The sequence below is a fragment of the Carcharhinus amblyrhynchos genome, chromosome 14 (assembly GCF_965287045.1).
Source record: "Carcharhinus amblyrhynchos chromosome 14, sCarAmb.v2.hapA, whole genome shotgun sequence".
NCBI lineage: Eukaryota > Metazoa > Chordata > Chondrichthyes > Carcharhiniformes > Carcharhinidae > Carcharhinus > Carcharhinus amblyrhynchos.
Window position 1 is genome coordinate 47,212,254 of NC_137337.1, and position 18,624 is coordinate 47,230,877.

Consider the following 18,624-nt stretch of genomic DNA (forward strand, 5'->3'; position numbering starts at 1 on the left):
AGACCATAGCACTCAGCTGTCTTGTCTTGAATGATATTGGACCTATCTCTGTGGTTTAATATCTTCAAGTCCAAGCAGTTCTTCAACCAGTATTTTTGGTTTGTCTTTTTTTTCAATCGAATTCAGAGTCTCAACAAGTTGAGACATTCCTGATCCAAGCTGATAAGACAGGGCTCTCACCCACTGTCTTGTGCTTGATCTAAATGGTCCAAGCTGATTGGACTAGGCATAGCACCTCCTCCAAGGCTTGATCTTATTTGCATCTCAGCCAAAAGGTCGAGATGCTGCTTTTAAAAATTGCTTCAAATGAAGCTGTAACTTAAATCAAATACAGCATGTCAGTGCTCACACTTGATCTTAGCCAAATGATTAAAAATGGTAACCATCCTATACTGAACATGATTAATGTTTTGCATAATTTTAATGCCTTTTTATGTTCATTTTTTTTCCAGAACATAAGGAATCTCGTGAGCAGGTGTATTTCATTCATGGATTTAGTGTAGGAATATGAGTGCTATATAGGAGAGTTCTGCTTTGAGAAAGAGGAAACCTCAAGTTAATTCAACACAATGGTGGTGGTGGGGGTGGTGGGGGTGGGGGGGGAGAGAGACTTTCCATTACGGGTACAAATTGTCTTTAACAAGCACTTGGGTTACGCTGTTGGAATAAGTTGCTGTTTCTCTACCACAATAATATGTCTTAACTGTATCCTAATTTCCTATATTCCTGTGATCTCTTGAAGTGAGATTCCAAAATTAAAGGTAATTTTATCTTGAGACCATTCTCACCAGCAACTGAACTGAATCTGTTAAATGAATTTCACGTAGGACTTGTACAACCACCAAGAGATATTCTATTTTTCTGGCTGGAGGGAACCCAAATACAATAAAATCAGTGTCTAAATCATTCCCACACTTCCCAATGCACAAACTCCTACAGCATATTGAAATCGAAGTGCAGATATTCCCATATTTTTCATGAAAAGTGAACTTCTCAAATACAATGTTTGACAGTGATAAAGCTACTGACAATTGTGTGATGCTAGCAACCACAAAAATAAATTATACTTTTGAAGAAGCACCTCTTATTCAGCACAAGGGAGGGTTGTGCCAGAATATTGTCATTTGTGACTTGCTTGTAAAGGACTGTAAAAAAAAACGCAAATGAAAAGATTTGTACATTATTTGTACATTAAATTTCAATTTATTGTGATGGCATAATATAAAGGGTTAGAACAAATGGTTGTCAGCATGAAAGTTTAACTAAACAACTCAGTAGTGGCTTTTAAAGAGCTTTATTTGGAGTGTTTTGTATTGAGACTTGTATCTTATGGAAGAGACCTGTATGATAACAGTTTTGAAATGTGGGTTGCAGGAGCATGAAAAGTATCAGGTAACAAATGAAGTACAGGGGAGAGTGAACACAGAGACATAGCTTAAGAAGAAATGGACTTTCTTCCTCTTTTTAATGTTGGATTGCTTGAAAATTTAAGCCCAGGATCTGCCTTAAGGCAAAGAACACAACATCACCTGCTTGTTTTTACATTAGTTAATTTATGCAAGATTGGAAATGGGAAAATTAAATTCTGGACACCCCATTTTAGCAAATGTTAAAAGCCCTAGAAAGAGCAAAATTGGCTGGAATTAGGTCAGTAGTGAGAATTTTGGGATTTCAGGAATTGGTCTTTCACTAATCCACACAAGTCACAGTTTGTCGTTGTGCCTGAGTTTGTTAACCTATGTTATCTCCCAATCCTTTTATGCAGATTCCTTCACAAGCTCACTTTTAGCATTTCAACTTCTACAAACTAAAAATACTGCATTTCTACAGCTGTGATATTTCAGATTTCCATCTTTCTATCCTTGACATCTGTCTTCAGCCATCCAGGCCTTATCCCCCGAAATTTACACCGAACCTTTTATCTGTCAAACACTCAGTGGAGTCTCTTTAACATGTATTTGTTACATGTTCTAATATCTCCTGCCACCTTCTTACATTTATGTCTTGGGATGTTTTCCTAAAGGTGTGGAATGCCCTGCCTGCAGCAGTAGTGGCCTCACCAACTTTAAAGGCATTCAAATGGTCATTGCATAGGCATATGGATAATACTGGAATAGTTTAGGTTAGCGTGTCATTAGATTGTGCCAACCAGTGGAACTAACATCAAGGGCTGATTTACATAATTAGATGCCCCTTTAATGAGATTAAAGTTTTGGATAAACAGTAAATGAACACATTGAAAGTTGTTTGAATGGCAATTGTGTAAAGCATTAATCCCTCACAGGAACTGTATAAAGGGTAAGAGCTGCAAGCTTTGTTACATTAACCTGTAACCTAGAAAACATCTGCTCAAAAAACACCTATTTTTGGTATTTAAATGAATTCTATCAAAGTATAATAGGTAAAGTTTGTTCCATTGGATGCATCATTTGAAAGTTACAAATGGTGTACATTAGATGTATCATGGGAAAGAATGTGACAAATATGGTGGAATCTACTTTCAATATGGTTTTAACTAAGGCATAATTGCTTGTAGATGTGTGCACTGGCTGAACTACCTAACTGGAGATAAAAGCAATCATAAACTTTAAAAAAACTTCTGTTTTAATGTTTCTATCACTTGACATATGGAAGACTGAAGAGAATAGAAAATAAATGTGTAAACATTCAGCTCACTTGTGTGGGTACTGAAACAATAGTTAACATGTTACTACTTTTATTAACTGCTGCTACCATCACCAGCTGAATGACAAAGTGCCCTAACCAGTAACCCAAGAAAAATAAATTTTCTATATTTGATTTTAGTGAGAGATCCAGTACAACCAGGAGTATACCCAAGTCACTTTCCACCACCTCAGCCAACATTTCTTCCTCATGGACAAGTTTCAGACATTACAAGTGGCCTTCTTCCATCTCGACTTTCTTTACCCAAGTTTTCAGAAATGGAACACCAACCATCCTCACAAGAAAAATGAATGGGTGTTATCAGTTGTGTTCCGTTAGAAGTGAATTGCAAGTTAGAACATAATTTTTAAATGGTATTTGCTATAATTGTTTAAGTGGTATTTAATATTAACTTTCCAGTTTGGAATAAAAGGTACACATTCTAATAATGTGCTGTTTGATTACAAATGTCCACCTCAGGAGTCTTACATGAAATTTATTAAACATTTCCTGTGCAATACTGTGAGGGTTAGCTTGCCATGCACTATTTTAATTAAGAACATTGTGTTTTTATTCAGTGCATTGTATGTATGGAATTTGTAAATGCCTAATGACAGATTTTTTTAAAAAAGCAAAGCAGTATTTGAACTAGAGATCTTAACTAGGAAGAAATACCATTTATGTGCATGTCTGAAGTGGTGCTGTTCCACTGATGTAAATGCAGATTTATACGCTTTAATATAAAAGGAATGTTTGAAGAACATTGAGAATATATAAAAATGTTTATTGTAAAATACTGAAAATAAAACAAGTGTTTGATTTAAACAATGAACTTTAGATGTGTAATTTTCATACAGATTTCTGTACAGAGGAATGAAGGTAATCAGTTATGGGATTTTACAACTTATCACTGATGACCAGTTCTATAAGTTATTTCTGCTTGGAACTGGTCATGGCATATTTAATTCTTTGACATATCAAAGCTACTTTACATTAACTAATTTCACTCAATGACTCTACACAGTTTGAAGTAGCTAAAGCCAACTCTGGCACTCCAACAGAAGAAATGCTAGAAGATATCACAGCCACAATTCATTTCCATCATAGCCACTCATGATGTATTTCAACTATTGTGATAGGTTTGTAAAAATGGAAAAAGTTAGGTGAAATTATCTGATCATTGAAAAAAGCTGAAGCTGCTTTAATGTCATAGGGATAAAAAGTATTTAATATATACTTGCCCACACAGGTATGATTAAATACCATAGAGGAAACAACAATTGGTGTTTTACTGGGTGTTATTTTTATCCAGGTCAACATTCATGTGCATCAGAAAAGAGCTTAGCACTAGAAATGTCTGTCCAATAGGCAGCCAAATAGGTTCAAAAGTAGAAAAGAAAAAGTGTAGACAGTAAAATGAGAAGGGAGAGCAAGAAATGACATGCCTATATTTTGGTCTATCAATCATTTTGTAGATAGTGATACAATGGTTTGGGTACTGGCCTATCAACCCAAAGATCTCAAGTTTAAAACTCAATGGTAAATTGTTAAAGGTTAGATCTGCTTACTACTGGACTTTCAAAAAAAAAATCAATGCAAAAACCAATTCAAAAAGGATGGTAGGCAATGAATCAAGACAATGCTTCTGCAACTTTAATCCTGATGAGCTGCCCCAAACAGTTCACGTCAGGTAAAACAAAACTAGAAGTCCTATACTGGACTTGAGCTAAACAAGGCCTCTACTGATGAATCCTGTTGAATACCATTTGGACAAAGCACCAAGGGAAGCATGGACACAATAGATGGATGAACTTAAGTGGTTCAGCCAATTTCATTAAGCAAAAAGCAGCCCAGAACTGAATATCTGTGAACCATCAGAAGAATTCACTACCACATTCTGTAACAAAACATCTCTCACAATCTTAAACTGAGATCTTAATTCTGGTTCAGTAGCAAGTGTGTAAAAATATAGAAGACCTGTTAAAACTGAAGTATAGAATTCCTGCTTACTAAACATCAAAACACAGTAAGCAAGACAAGAGCTGAGCAATCCCACAAACGAAATTAGAACAAAGTTCTGACAGCTAACCACATCTATTTTGCAAATTGTGGTAGTCAGGATGATGATCCATGAATGCCCTAATCTTAAACCATGGTACATTCCAGTACAACTGCAGAACAAGACTCAATTGTTCACAAACATTCAAAACTGCTTACTGGATGATCTGATTTGGTCTTAAGTCCTATTAGAGATGACCATGTGCAATTCAAGCCAAGTCACATTAATCAGATGGATACATCAGATGCAAAGATGATAAGCCCAATCACCACAAGTATGGACCAGGGCAGGGAACAATGGAACTGGTGGCACCACCACTACTTATCCCAATTCTCAATGCATGTTAGTCATTCACAATTTCTACCATCTACGTGCATAATGCATTTTGCATCCATACAATCCCAAAGGACCTTTAACAGCTGCCAATCTGTTTTTCTTGCCCACAGCCAGAACATTCCATTACATAAACTTTCTAGTGAAAGAAAAATGTTAAAAAAAACTCAGTCTGGCAAGCATTTTCAAAGATAAATCCTGGAATACAATCTTACGATTTAAATATTTTCCATCACCAGGATCGTAGTTAGAAGAGGTGTACATCAGAATGGAATGTGTTGTAGGATTGCTATGGTAATGAACCTCAGATAGAATCATTGCAATATTTGAAATGTAAGCAGTTTAGGAAGCACGTTACACAATTTTCCAGCAAAATACCATGGTTCAAGGAACAGATATTAAATGTTATATAGTTGTAACCACATTTTACTGCAAATACTAATACAGTACTCAGTATGTAAAAGACTAAACTTTTTGACCAATTTATATTTTCCTGTCAGTACATGCAATTTTTTGCAAAGTGTACATGATATAGCTTAAAACTTCATTGTAAATTCCCAAAACTTTAGCACTAAACATTATGTAAATAAGACATTTGAATGCTTTATTGATAGATTAAAACAATCAGCAGTCAACACAAACTTAACATTAATTTAACATTCAACTGCTTTCCTCACATTTTCTGTCAGTATTTCATATGATCTCATTCAATGATAAAATCTCACCACATCTGGCATATTCATACATTGCACCAGTGGATCCACTCTACAGATGTACATATAAAATCCGCATGGTAAGTGCATTAATCACTGGAGACATGCAACATAATGCACACCTGTCAAAATGCATCATTGACACAAGATGGTAAAACCATTTGAAACAATCACCACTCACACTTTCTTCATAAATAGAATCTTGACATATGTTGCATACAGTAAATTTGTTTTACAAGCTTATACAAAGCAGCCAGGTCACAGCACTGCTGGGCAGCATGATGGCCACACTGAATAATACTGGCTGTCCTTTACATTAAATGCACAACATTCGTACCACTTAAAACTGGGGTCAGGTGCTAGTCTCACAGAGACCACGACTGTACCCGCGGTTGCCCTGAACATTGCGGCTTTTAAAGCCTCTTGCTTTAACAAGATTTTAAAAGTTATCCTAGTGGAATGTTCTCAAAATCATAGCAGCAGCTCATTGCTTTGTTAGAACTGATTTTTTGTATTCACTATTCACAGTGAACCAGGTGCACGTTCGTTTAAGAGCTGTAAAGTTGTTGACTGAGCCACAGCACAGCTGTGTACCGCAGGTCGAAAATTCGACCTTTTAAACTCGTAGGTTCTGGCTGACCAGCCATTGGCCCGCCCCTGCCAGCATGTGGGCACTTCTTCATTCTGTTTTCTTTGGCAGTTGACACAGGCGCTGACAGAGAAAATCCAGTGACTCTTGCCACATCTACTTCTAAACCAATACCAACTACATTTACAGATTAAGCAGGATACACACGTATGTATATATAACTAATACTAATTAACAGCACATGTAAATGTTAAATTATTGAAAAATGCAGGGCACTCTAATACACAAGTTTGAAATGCTAAATGCCTTCACTGAAGCGCTGCATCTCCTTGTAAAAATAACGAGTGGTCTCACTGAAAACATAAAGAATTTCATTTTTCATTACTGGATGCCACCGCTTTCCTAAGCCTAAGGATACTTCTTCAATGAGATTATGCACAGGATCCCCGTCCAGGTCAGCCATCGCATCTTCATCAAAATTAATGCTCTCCTCAGTCACTTCCAGGACTTGTAGCTCTGGTCCACGAAGCCGTGCGATGGCAATGAGATTGTGGGCCCAAACAGCATATCCTAGATTGCAAATTGAAAATGCAACGTTACTGAGTTCAAGAACATAAACACCTATACAAAACTTCATCACTTATTTAACAAATTTTTAAAGAAAAACCCAGCTTGCTGAAGTGCATCACACACTTGAGAAAAAAGTAATATATATTCATCTCCAGTAAAGAAATGTCACTGAAACCAATTTACTTCATGCAAATATACTGCTACATGAATTTGGAATAAAACTAAAGTTTGATGAGCATTAATCCAATCACTTATGGCCATATGATTACACAACAAAGTTATCAACAATTCAATACCATGATAATCACAATAATAAAGCTGGTGCGTGAAATTTCACACTATTGAACTCAACTTTGGAGATTGCAAAAAACCTAAACTTTGGAGACTGCACCAAAGCATAGTGAAAGCATAACTCTTGTTATCAAACACATGCTTAACATAAATGGTAGTGTACAACAGAAAAAATAGTTGAGAAACTCAGTATACTACTTTCACAGGAACGCTTACTTCACATTAATGAGCAGTCCCATGTCCAGTGCTGCGACATATGACAAATTATCTTAGGCACGCAAAAATCTGACCTTGTGCTGCACTTCAACCCTGCTCCTTAACCCATTCATGACATTGCTTATTTCTTTCCATTAATGTTTGTGTTCTAGAACCTAAGCCTCAATGCATAAAACTTAGAAAATTTGTGTTTATAGTCAACAATGTCAAATATGCATGCCTTGGTCAAAAGCACTTGTACCCAGTTTACAATATCAATAAAATGAAATATGCACAAATAGATGCATTGCTTACCATGGATTGAGAGGTGAGAAAGCTTTGTACACTTCCATGCCAAAAGTACCAAGGGGTCTTCATTTCGGTTATGGCTGAGATCTGGAAAACCATTGATGCCTTGCTCTACATCCTTTATTAGGAGGAAGTGGGTAAGGGATTTGTCATACTGCCTGGATATGAGATCTACCACGGCACCTGAAACACCATTAGTTGAGCTGTCAAAGTGAATTCTCTCTAAAGGTATGCTTGGCTTCAGAATTCTTAACAAAATGTCATTCCTGACATTAAAAGCCATGATGTAAACATGAAGATTTGCACAGTGCCTGGTAAGCACCTTCCAATCTGCATCTTGTGGCATGTTATCTAACACGTGTATGTTGGACATCGAGAGATGATGTATTACAAGAGACAACCTATGCAAAGGCACATGGTTGCTGTTGGCGAGTACTCTTGTTACTTCAGCAGTAAAATCGCAGAAATCCAAAGCAAGTGATCGCAGGTTTAGAAAGCGCTCCAACTCAACTGCCTCAATAACTGGGGATTTATTAATAAAATGGGTATCCAGGAGACTCAGGTGTTCAATGCAGTTGGCACTGGACTGAGGCAAGGCTGCTAATGTTGTGGGAGTTACTACCTCCAGCATAAACCCAAGAGAGAGCCATTTCAGATGTTTGGAATTTCCCAATACCTCTTCAATCAATTGTTGGATTCTGTAATAAACAAAAGCATTATATTTGCTACATTTCCAAGTATAACAGCAATTAATTAGACTTACAAGTCCAAAGCCCCAAAATTCCTCCATAATTCCCCTAAAGGGGCTGCACACAAACAAGAAAAGCCCTTTTGCCCCTCAAGCACAGCAAATTAATGCTGCAGGTCAATTGACATCTGGACTTTTTATCACCTCAAAAAATTTACAGCCAAATCCATTTTACTGCAGATTTCATCTTTTACATATCCTCAGAGATCATAATCCAATTTGATTTATTAAAGAGGTTTGTTCCATAGTTGAACTACAATGGTTATATTATTCCTTCACTCATTTAGCTATTGGTTTCCAGGCTTTGAACTTTCCCTCATGTCACACAAGTCAATGCAGTTTAAATTAATAATTTCAATTTTATCTGCAATGCAATTATAAATTCCTAAACCACTGTTTCCCAAAGAAAATAACACTGTTTCATTAGTCACTGCTATAAAATCATTTAAAATCCAAGTTCTGTTGTATTGTTCATCAATGTCTCCCGTGACAAAGTGGTCTGTATTGTTTGTTCCCTCAATTTTCACTCCCTGCACATTCCATCCTAAGTAAAAATTTAAAATTAGCAACAGTTTTGGGAAATTTCAGTAAAAAGTAATGCCATCAATCAAAACCAGAACCATAAAAGACAGTGCAGCTCCAAACCAACCATAAAAAACATTTACAAAGTGAAGGGGAATCAGGAAATCTCAAAAAGTGTTGCACACGATAGAGGAAAATATAGGACCCCCATGTGGAATATTTACTCCAAACATTAATGAATTAAATCACATTGCATTGCAACTTTTTTTTAATTTTAACATTTGCAAAGAAATTGTTACCTGGAGTTCAACACATTTCTCAGTTGCAGTATCTCAAAACAATTGATTCTCTTTCACTTCCAGAATGATACTTTCCAATCATGATGCAGGGAATCAAGACAGCTGTGTCATTTTGTTTTACAAAAATCAAACAACTGGTTACTTCTTTTCAAAAATCCACATCATAAATACATAGAGATGAAATTTTTATGATGCACCAATTAATGCTTAAACAATTCTCCCCATTCAGATCTACCCACATTACATAGTAACTAAAAAAGCATAACCCCCCCTTTCTACCAGATAGCTGCAACGGTCACTGTAATTGGCAGTTAAACGGTGGCACCATTTGGTCTGCTAATTTTCCAGCCTCCCGAGGTAATGCTTGGTTTGTGCTCAAACCACCCCACTGGCTCAAAATTAGCAACAAATCACAAAGAATTGACAGCAAAAAAAACTACCCCTTCCCTTAGTAGGCTATGTTAAAAGTAAGTTACCCAAGGAACCTTAAACCACCACAACCTGTTAACTGCTCTGTAGTACTGTGGAGTCATCATTCATACTGCGTCCAGCATGACACTCAGTAAAGCCGCAGACGTGCGAATGGGCAATGCAATCCATGTCACACTCCCAAACTAACCATAGCAACAAACATACACAACTGTCCTTTTGAACACAAAGGATCTGCTCTTCAGCCTGCAAGCTAATTATTTTAATTATTCCCCATAATCAAAACCTATTACCTTGCTCCTGTCAAAAGGAAGTCTAACTCATCACTACCAACAATGATTCTTTCACATTGTAAAACTGTGAATGAAGCATCAGTGAGCAAGCCCAGAGTTCTACAATCTTATTGACAACTCTTCCCAACCATTTCTAGCAATTCATAGAATTCCTACAGTACAGAAGGAGGCCATTCAGCCCTTCAAGTCTACACCGACTACAATCCCACCTAGGCCCTATTCCCACAACTCCACAGTGACTCAAAGCCAGAATCAAAGCTGGGCCCGATGCAGTGAGGCAGCAGTGCTGACCACTGTGCCATTCCCATTATTTTGGTATATTTTCAAACTAAAAATACTTATACATTTCGGCATTTAATTATTCTACAAAGTGTTTGCTTCTTGACAGCCGCTTTAAAAGATGTCAGAAAACTAGTTGTCAAAAAAAACCTCCTTTGTGATCAATTTTCTATTTTTTCTAAATATATGATTTAGAAAATGAAATTGGGAGAAAATGTAAATAAAGTGAGAAAAGTAATTAAGCTATGAATAAAACAAGGGAAAATACAAATTTATCAAAGAAAGTCAAAAGTTCTCTTCCCATTAGCGCAGATTAAATCTTCCTTCTAAATCTAAACTAGTAGTTTTCTATGTTAAGAATAACCAATATTTTAGATTACAAAATCAAGTATTAATGAATGTCTCTTAAGTGTCTGCATCCATGGCTCATACAGAATCAAGATCCGTTCAGTGCAGAAAGAGGCCATTCGGCCCATAACGCCTACACCAACAATGATCCCACTCAGGCTCTATCCACATAAATACCCTGCTAACCCCCCTGGCACTAAGGGGCATAGAATTCCGACAGTACAGAAGGAGGCCATTCAGCCCATCGAGTCTACACCAACTAAAATCCCACCTAGGCCCTATTCCCACAACTCCACATAGTGACTCAAAGCCAGAATCAAACCTGGACCCAATGCAGCAAGGCAGCAGTGCTGACCACTGTTCTATTGAGAACAGCCAGTCCATCTAACCTGCATATTTTTGGACTGAGGGGGGAAACCCACGCAGACAGGGAGAGAATGTGCGAACTTTACGCAAGAGAATCACCTAAGGCAAGAATTGAACACAGCTCCCTGGCACTGCGAGGCAGTAGTGCTAACAAACGACTCTCCTACTGTGCCTCTGTACACAAATCATGTTGATTTCTATATTACAGGATTATTTATTAAAAACATTACAACTAATACTTTTAACTTTGTCATGAGAAATATTTAATAGAAACCATAATCCTAACTTATGTTTACGGTTTGGCAAGAGATAGGGGTACACTTGATTTCATTCTACAAGTCCTCAGAACTCAAGGCAATAAGTAGATTAAAATTTGTTTTCTCAATTTTAAATTCAATAAATCCTCCAAGATAGGTATTTGGGACAGATGTATGCCATCATAATCAATGCGACTTGTCTCCCTTTACACTTTTGCAATGTGCCAAAAATAGTACTAAGAAATGAAAAAAAGTGTATAAAAGCACCTTCCCATTTAACCAAAAGCAGAAAATTGGGGTGATGGATAAGCAACATTTTAGTCTCAATGACCCACTGTTTTAAATACTCAATCTCTACTAATTTTCAAACAGTTGCTGGTTATTTCTGATGCAAAAGTGAGTAAAATATGGCAGTGAATAAAATTCCAGAGCAATAAAATTGTTTTATCTGCTGCGTCACAGTTTACATAAGCTGGCTCTAAAATGCACTTTGAATGTCCGTCGCCCCAGCAGGCACAAAAATAACTGAATTTAAATCCTAGGCCTAACCCAGTCATACTGAATCAATCCAATCTCATTGTCGTAATCCAACAAAAAGAAACAAATTGCTCAAGTTACTTAAATTCTGGTTAAATTGCACTCCGTGATCCAGATCTTCTGCCTCTCACTATATTGATTGGCTCTGGTCCCAGGTCTTAAGAAAAAAGTGTCATTCCACAAATATGTGGAATCCATGGGGAAATCTTGTACATACACATCTAAAGACGCTGGAGATGGATCACAGGAGTACACTTGAGGCCTCCTCTAATCTAATCAAAGGGTGCTGCAACATACTAACTGCATCACTGACAGAGACGTTTTTGTGTATTTTTCATTTTAAAATGTACAATCTGCAAGAATGTCTCATAAGAATATTCTGAAGAAAGGTCACGGGCCTGAAATGTTATCTGTTTCTTTCCAGAAATGCTACCAGATCTGACGAGTATTACTAGTGGTGCCCAACCGGTTGAGAGTTTTGCACCATTGTGTGTTCAGGTGACACAGGGTTTGTGATCGCCAAACTTTGCAAAATAAGCTCAAGCAAACAAGCCCAAAAGTATTAAACTTATCACAGAGTTAAATTCCTAAAATGCAGTGGAGAAAGGGCAGGAAATTTTAAAAATAAAGAAAATCTTGAGTTTTGACAGTCTTAGCTAGAAGTCGGAAGATGTGGTACAATTGACCATAGTAGGGGTTTAAAAATAAAAAAGATTCAAATTATAAATTATGCAGCAAGCCCTATCGAAAAGCGTGCCCGAGAGGGAACACGTAAATTTAGATTTTTGTTAGATTATAAAGCCACTTTGTCACCATTTTGCTGGAGATTCGTATATGAAGAGGGACACATGTGGAAGACACCATGCCACTGAAACGAATCAAGCCGAGAGGGGGGTTGGAGGAATACATGAAGTGGCAAAACAAAAATGGGCGGGCAGAACTGGAAAAGGAATTGAATTGTTGTGCCACCCGCGCCATTCATATATCCTGCCTGACCTCTTCCGCAAACATTAAATGTGAATGATCAGGCAACCGCTATTCCAAGCGGGCAGGGTCTGCAACATCGTTTCACACAACACATTCCCCAGCGCCAAAAAATTATGCAACTGAAAGGATAGTGCGAAAACAAGGGGATCCATTAATGGTACTGCGTATGTTATAAAATGGCATCGCCTGACAACAACCACCCCTCCTCCACCAGCACCAAATTCTATTTCCCCCGACTCTTCCCAATGCTTGTGGGCTGACCGGGGAAGGGGTGAGCGGCCCAGCACTGTAAACCCAGCTCCAGCTCTGCCCGGATACCTACTCGTGTGACTGCTTCTCCTCCTGTTCCTGCAGGTAGATGTCCCCGAACACGCTCAGCTTCTGCAGGTTGCGGTTGCCCCTGACGCTCCTCAGCACACACACCACCTCCTCCATGTAGGTCTTGAGGGTGTCCAGCCCCCCACCGCCGCCGCCGCCGCCAAGGCCGGCCACGGCCGCCGAGCTCTCGGAGCCGCCGCTCTCGAACTCCACCCGCAGCTCCCGCACGAAGGAGCCGCACTTCTTCATGAGGAAGTCGAGGCGGCAGCGCTCGGCGGCCGAGCCGCGCAGGCGGAGCCGCAGCTCCGGCCACAGGGACGGGTAGAAGAGGCACTCGCGCCACTTGGAGCAGACGGACGACGCCCGGAGCCGGTCCCAGGGGGACAGGAAAGAGAAGATGTGAACGATGACTTCGCACGGCAGAGCCGCCGCCACGGCCGCCGCCGCCGCTCCGCACAGAGCCATCGCCCGGCAGCCGCACCGCCGCCGACCTCCAGCCTCCTCTCTCTCTCTGTCTCGGGCTTAAATGGCGCTTTAGTTTTGCTGCTGGCTGTGCGCCCAGCCCCGGTTCAGCAGCAGCGGCTCCCCTCTGTCTCCCTCTCCGCCTTCTCTCTGTCTCGGCGGCGGCGGCTCCCCTCTCCACCCTCCGTCTCAGCGACAGCGACTCCCCTCTATCTCTGTCTCAGCGCTGTCGCTGCTTCATCTCCGCTCGCGCGGCTCAGGGCCTTCCACCGGAAACCGACTGGGAACTCCCACTTCGCTGAGGGGAGGGGGGAAACAGATGTACTTCATCACTCAATTACGAACAGTCGCGCAGAGAAACCTCATACACATACAAGATGTATGTCCACTTTAACTATTTCTCTTCACTGCTCGAATTCCAAGTTAAACCGAAACACCAGTGACCTCATATTTTAATTCTCAGATCTAATCCCCCCTCTCTGCTCTGTGAGCCCTCCCGAACCTGTTTACAACCTCCCGGTGCGGGTCAGGTGACGTCACCGCTCCCCCCCTCCCTCCCCGGGCCGCTGTTGTTGATACTTTTTTTCACCAGAAGTTTCTGTCTCTGTGGAGGACAGCACTGCACTCAACTCTACTGGAGCATGATCTGCTGCAAATGTTCAGCAGGTCACCTAGCAGCAGCTAGAGAGAAAAAAAACTTTCAACATCACCCTCCACACATGCTGCCTCCTATTGAGTTTTTTTTCCCCAGCACTTTCTGTTTTCATCTCAGATATCCAATACCCCCACTCCACACACACACATACACATTGAATATTGTCCTCTTTTAAGGTCAAACCAAATAGACAAACTCATATAAATTAGGATAAAGTAAAAGGGGCAGCTCCCCAAAAAGAAGGGGAACAGCCCAAACAAAAACAAAGAAAACTTAAAAACGTCAAAATGTGATTATTAGGGTCAATAATACACCCCAGCCCCTGCGGTGCCCAACAGGCGCGGAAAGCGTCAGCACCTGTGGGCTCAAGAGAAAAACCAGCTACTGACTGCTATTCCGCAATCCCTAGTAGACAGCACCCCATAATTTAATTGCTTTTTGTCTCTCATCAATGTCCAGGTTCTCACATAGACACATGGCAGGAAATTTTCACACACAGTTATTGTTTTCCAAACTGGTTAAGGGGAGGAGGAATGAGGAAAACTGGAGAAAGAAATGCTTTTAAAAATCCACAAAGGTATTTTGAACTTAACGTAATGAATAGGGACAGGCCATCTGGCCCTTTGAAACTGCTCCACTGTTCAATGATCATGGCTGATCTTCTACTTCACCTCTTTTCCCACATTTCCCACATTCAACATTTCCCACACAGTCACCATATCCTTAAATTTCCTCAGTACTCAACAATCTGTCCACCTTTGTCTTGAATATACTTAATGATTAAGAATTCCAAAGCTTAATAAATAAATGTGGCCAACTGGTTCCAAAGCAATGGTCTTAGTAAATTGTTGTGCTAGACTTCTATTATTAGAAATTTTAAAATATGTATTTTCTAAGAATAACTGTGACCTGGTTCTTTAATTTTTTTCCCACTCTATTCATATCAGTATGGGTCATAAATTATGTACGTCAAATAATCATTATCATCAATAAATCATACAATTGTTATTTGTGTATAACAACCTACCACCCTGTTTGTTATTTAGACTGAAAGGATTATGATATTTTAGAATGAAGTATGTCTTTTCACTTCATGGTTTCATTGTATAATTTGTATGTCAGTGGGTTTGCTGTTGAATTTGTCCATCTACAGAAATTCATTGAAAATAGTCTATACAGTGACAGAACTACTTTAAGTAATAAAAGTCCCATGATGGCATGCAGCCAGTACTTAGATATCACAAGCCAATACTCATCCCATATTGACCAGTATGGTCTTAACAATCCTGTTTGCTAAAAATTAAAAAAACTGTTCTGAATAGCTGAGGAATCTTCAGATAAATAATTCTACCAGATAGTCTCAGGCACCCCAGTTAGGAAGATTAAATGATTATTAAATTAAGTCCACATTAATTAAACTGAGGTAACTTGAGGGATGAAAATAAGTGAGTACAGAGTGCCCTGAACTGAGAATAAAGAAAAACTGGAAATGATTTCAGCCTAACTTTTAGCTCTCTGTGATCAGTTGCTGAAGCCATATTTTAATAAACCTACTAAACAGATACTCCTGCTTTGCAATTCATTAAGTTCTTCCAGCTCAAGAAAAAAAGTATTAAGTTCATAACAATTAATCTTCAGTTATCCCTATTGTAATGTTAAGGATAGTTTTATGAAAACAGAATATGTAAAAGAAAAGCATTTTCATTTAAAGGATTGTTAAAACAAATATGAACAAGAGAACAGTTGTGGAGACATTAAATTACTGGACTAGTAAACCAGTGGCCTGGACTAATAATTCAGAGGACACATGTTGAAATCTCACAATGGCAATTTTAAAAAATGAGCTGGCATCAGTAAGGGTCACTATCAGATTGTTGTAAAGACCTAACTGGTTCACTATTATTTATTGGGGAAGAAAAGTTGTTCTGGCCAGGTAACTGTGACACAGCCTGAACTATCCTACCTAGTCACTCAGTTGTCCAAAAATGACCTGTCAACTTATAAATCTTTCTAACATGCTTGTAGCAGGTGTTAAGACCAGAGAGTTTTGTGGTCAGTGAGAACCTGCAGAAGGGAATGGCAAATCACTGCATACCTTGCCAAGCATAACCATGGATCAATATATGGCAGTCCATGGGCAATACCTTCTTACGACATGGTATCTAAAGAGAGAGGAAACAGTGGAGGTATGACATTCAGCTGAAGAAAAGATTGTGTCTGAACCTGATTCTGTGCATCCTTGTAGTTTTCAGCAGAGGGGCTCACTAGTTAATGTTCAGAAGTGGATTCTTAGGTTTCTTTTTCCTTTCTGCCTGATGACATCATTCAAATAGGACATCAAATTCCACTTGGACACTGATGCTACCCAATTCTAACTCACCACTCCTTCTCTTGACCCTGCTATTTCTCCTGATTTGTTAAGCTGCTTGAGTGACATCCACTATTGGATGAGGACAAACCTTGTCAATTAAATATTGGCAAGACCAAAGTCATTGTCTACAGACATTGCCACAAACTCTGTTCCCTTAGCCACCAACTTAAACACTCACCCTGGACACTGACCGAAAGTGCACCAGACTATTGTCAACATATCTAACCCCAAAATCTCCAACCCCCTATTGTCTCTATCACCGAGAACACCTACATCTGTAATGTCACTTGCCTTTACCCATGCCTCATCTTTTCCGCTGCTTAAACAATCATCCTTGTTTTTGTAATCTCCAGACTTGACTACTCAAATGCACTGCTGATTGATCTCACACCTCATGCCTTCTATAAATTTCAGCTGTACCAGGTTCCCTCACCCATCACTCCTCCATTTGCTCAACTTTAACACTTTCATTCTTGATTGTTTATCACTTTTGGGCTTGCTACTCTCACAGCCCTCTGAATATCTGTGCATCACCAATTTTTTTCACTTCATCATTGGTGAGATAAGCATTCAACTGTCTAAGACCCAATCGCTGGAATTTTCCTGGCTCAACCTCTCTATCTACACTGCCTCAAGAACCTATTAACCTACCCCTTTGACCAAAGTGTTCATCCCCAGTATGTGGTTTGGTATCAAATTTTGTTTGATAATTGCTACTGCCAAGCACCATGGGACCTTTTTTGCCATGTTAAAGATGCTTATAAATGCAAGTTGTTGCTTCAACAGCACTGTGACTCTCTATTCCTTACACAAGATGTTCAGATAATTCTCCAAAAGAGATGTTAATGTTCTAAGAACATAAGAACATAAGAAATAGGAGCAGGAGTAGGCCATCTAGCCCTTCGAGCCTGCCCCGCCATTCAATAAGATCATGGCTGATCTCTCGTGGCTCAGTTCCACTTTCCCGCCCACTCCCCATAACCCTTAATCCCCTTGCCTATCAAAAACCTATCAACCCGCGTCTTAAATATATTTAGCGAGGCAGTCTCCACCACTTCGACGGGCAGAGAATTCCAGAGATTCACCACCCTTTGAGTGAAGAAGTTCCTCCTCAACTCTGTTCTAAACCGCACCCCCTTTATCTTGAGGCTGTGCCCTCTAGTCCTACTGTCCTTTCTCTTTATCAAATTGGTATAAGAAATGAAATCTTACAGGGAACGTGTACAATTATCAAATATTTCAGAGTCGGCTGCAGTCTTTTCACCTTAAATGCCTAGAACTAAGATTTGGGCATTTTCCTGGGCACTTAGCTATTGAAAGGTTGGAGAACAGAGCTCGTGTTGATGTGAGGATTGTACGAGCAGTGGATTCAAATTACCAAAAAGAAATGAGGTGAAAGTTAATTTGCTAATGAGCGAAGTTGGACTGTAAATAATAAGTATTTTGTTGGCTGTTGCTGGTGATCAGAATTCAGCTCACAGGGTGAGTTTGGGAGTAGAGTGCAGCCAGGGAGCTGCTCCTCCTGCCGGGCACAGGCAGCTGTTGTTCACTCACTGGGCGGCGGAGAGCAGGAAATGGCGGAGAAGTTACCGGGTCTCGGCCTCTATCTCAGCCCCGGCAACATGCTGCTCGCTGGCAGCAAGACAAACACGGAGAAGGTGAGGAGACAGCCCAGGGCCCCAGCACCTCCACTGGGCGGACGTTTGCGGAGGAGGCCCTCGGCAGGCCGCAAGCCAGGCGCCAGCTGCTTTACCAACCTCACCCCCTTCACTCCCCCCCACCCCCTCCCTCCCTCATTCCCCCCTCACTACCCCCCCTCACCCCCTTCACCCCCCCTCCCCTCCCACCCTCCCTTATACCTCCCTCACTACCCCTCCCTCACCCCCTTCACTCCCCCCCACCCCCTCCCTCCCTCATTCCCCCCTCACTACCCCCTCCCACACCCCCTTCACCCCCCTCCCTCACCCCCCTCACTACCCCCTCCCTCACCCCCTTCACCCCCTCCCTCACTACCCCCTCCCTCACCCCCT

At 40.1% G+C, this 18,624-nt stretch overlaps 3 protein-coding genes across 3 annotated transcripts in view; 2 read left to right on the plus strand and 1 right to left on the minus strand.

The window, feature by feature from the left end:
• The window catches only part of mia2 (MIA SH3 domain ER export factor 2), a 79,009-nt gene extending 75,697 nt beyond the window's left edge, over positions 1-3,312 (plus strand). The window contains exon 28 of the mRNA XM_080202806.1: positions 2,806-3,312. Within this exon, the coding sequence (XP_080058932.1) occupies positions 2,806-2,975 (170 nt within the window). The 3' untranslated portion in view covers positions 2,976-3,312. The remainder of the gene's footprint in view (positions 1-2,805) is intronic.
• A 115-nt stretch (positions 3,313-3,427) lies between these two features.
• fbxo33 (F-box protein 33) lies at positions 3,428-13,683 on the minus strand. Its single transcript, XM_080202807.1, has 3 exons — positions 13,111-13,683; positions 7,730-8,421; positions 3,428-6,928 (listed from the first exon to the last, which is right to left on the minus strand). Exons 1-3 carry the CDS (start codon positions 13,569-13,571, stop codon positions 6,657-6,659), a joined length of 1,425 nt encoding a protein of 474 aa, XP_080058933.1. The 5' UTR covers positions 13,572-13,683; the 3' UTR covers positions 3,428-6,656.
• A 4,074-nt stretch (positions 13,684-17,757) lies between these two features.
• fam177a1 (family with sequence similarity 177 member A1) overlaps positions 17,758-18,624 on the plus strand; it is a 15,899-nt gene continuing 15,032 nt past the window's right edge. Inside the window, exon 1 of the mRNA XM_080202810.1 lies at positions 17,758-18,252. Coding sequence (XP_080058936.1) covers positions 18,169-18,252 — 84 coding nt within the window. The 5' untranslated portion in view covers positions 17,758-18,168. The remainder of the gene's footprint in view (positions 18,253-18,624) is intronic.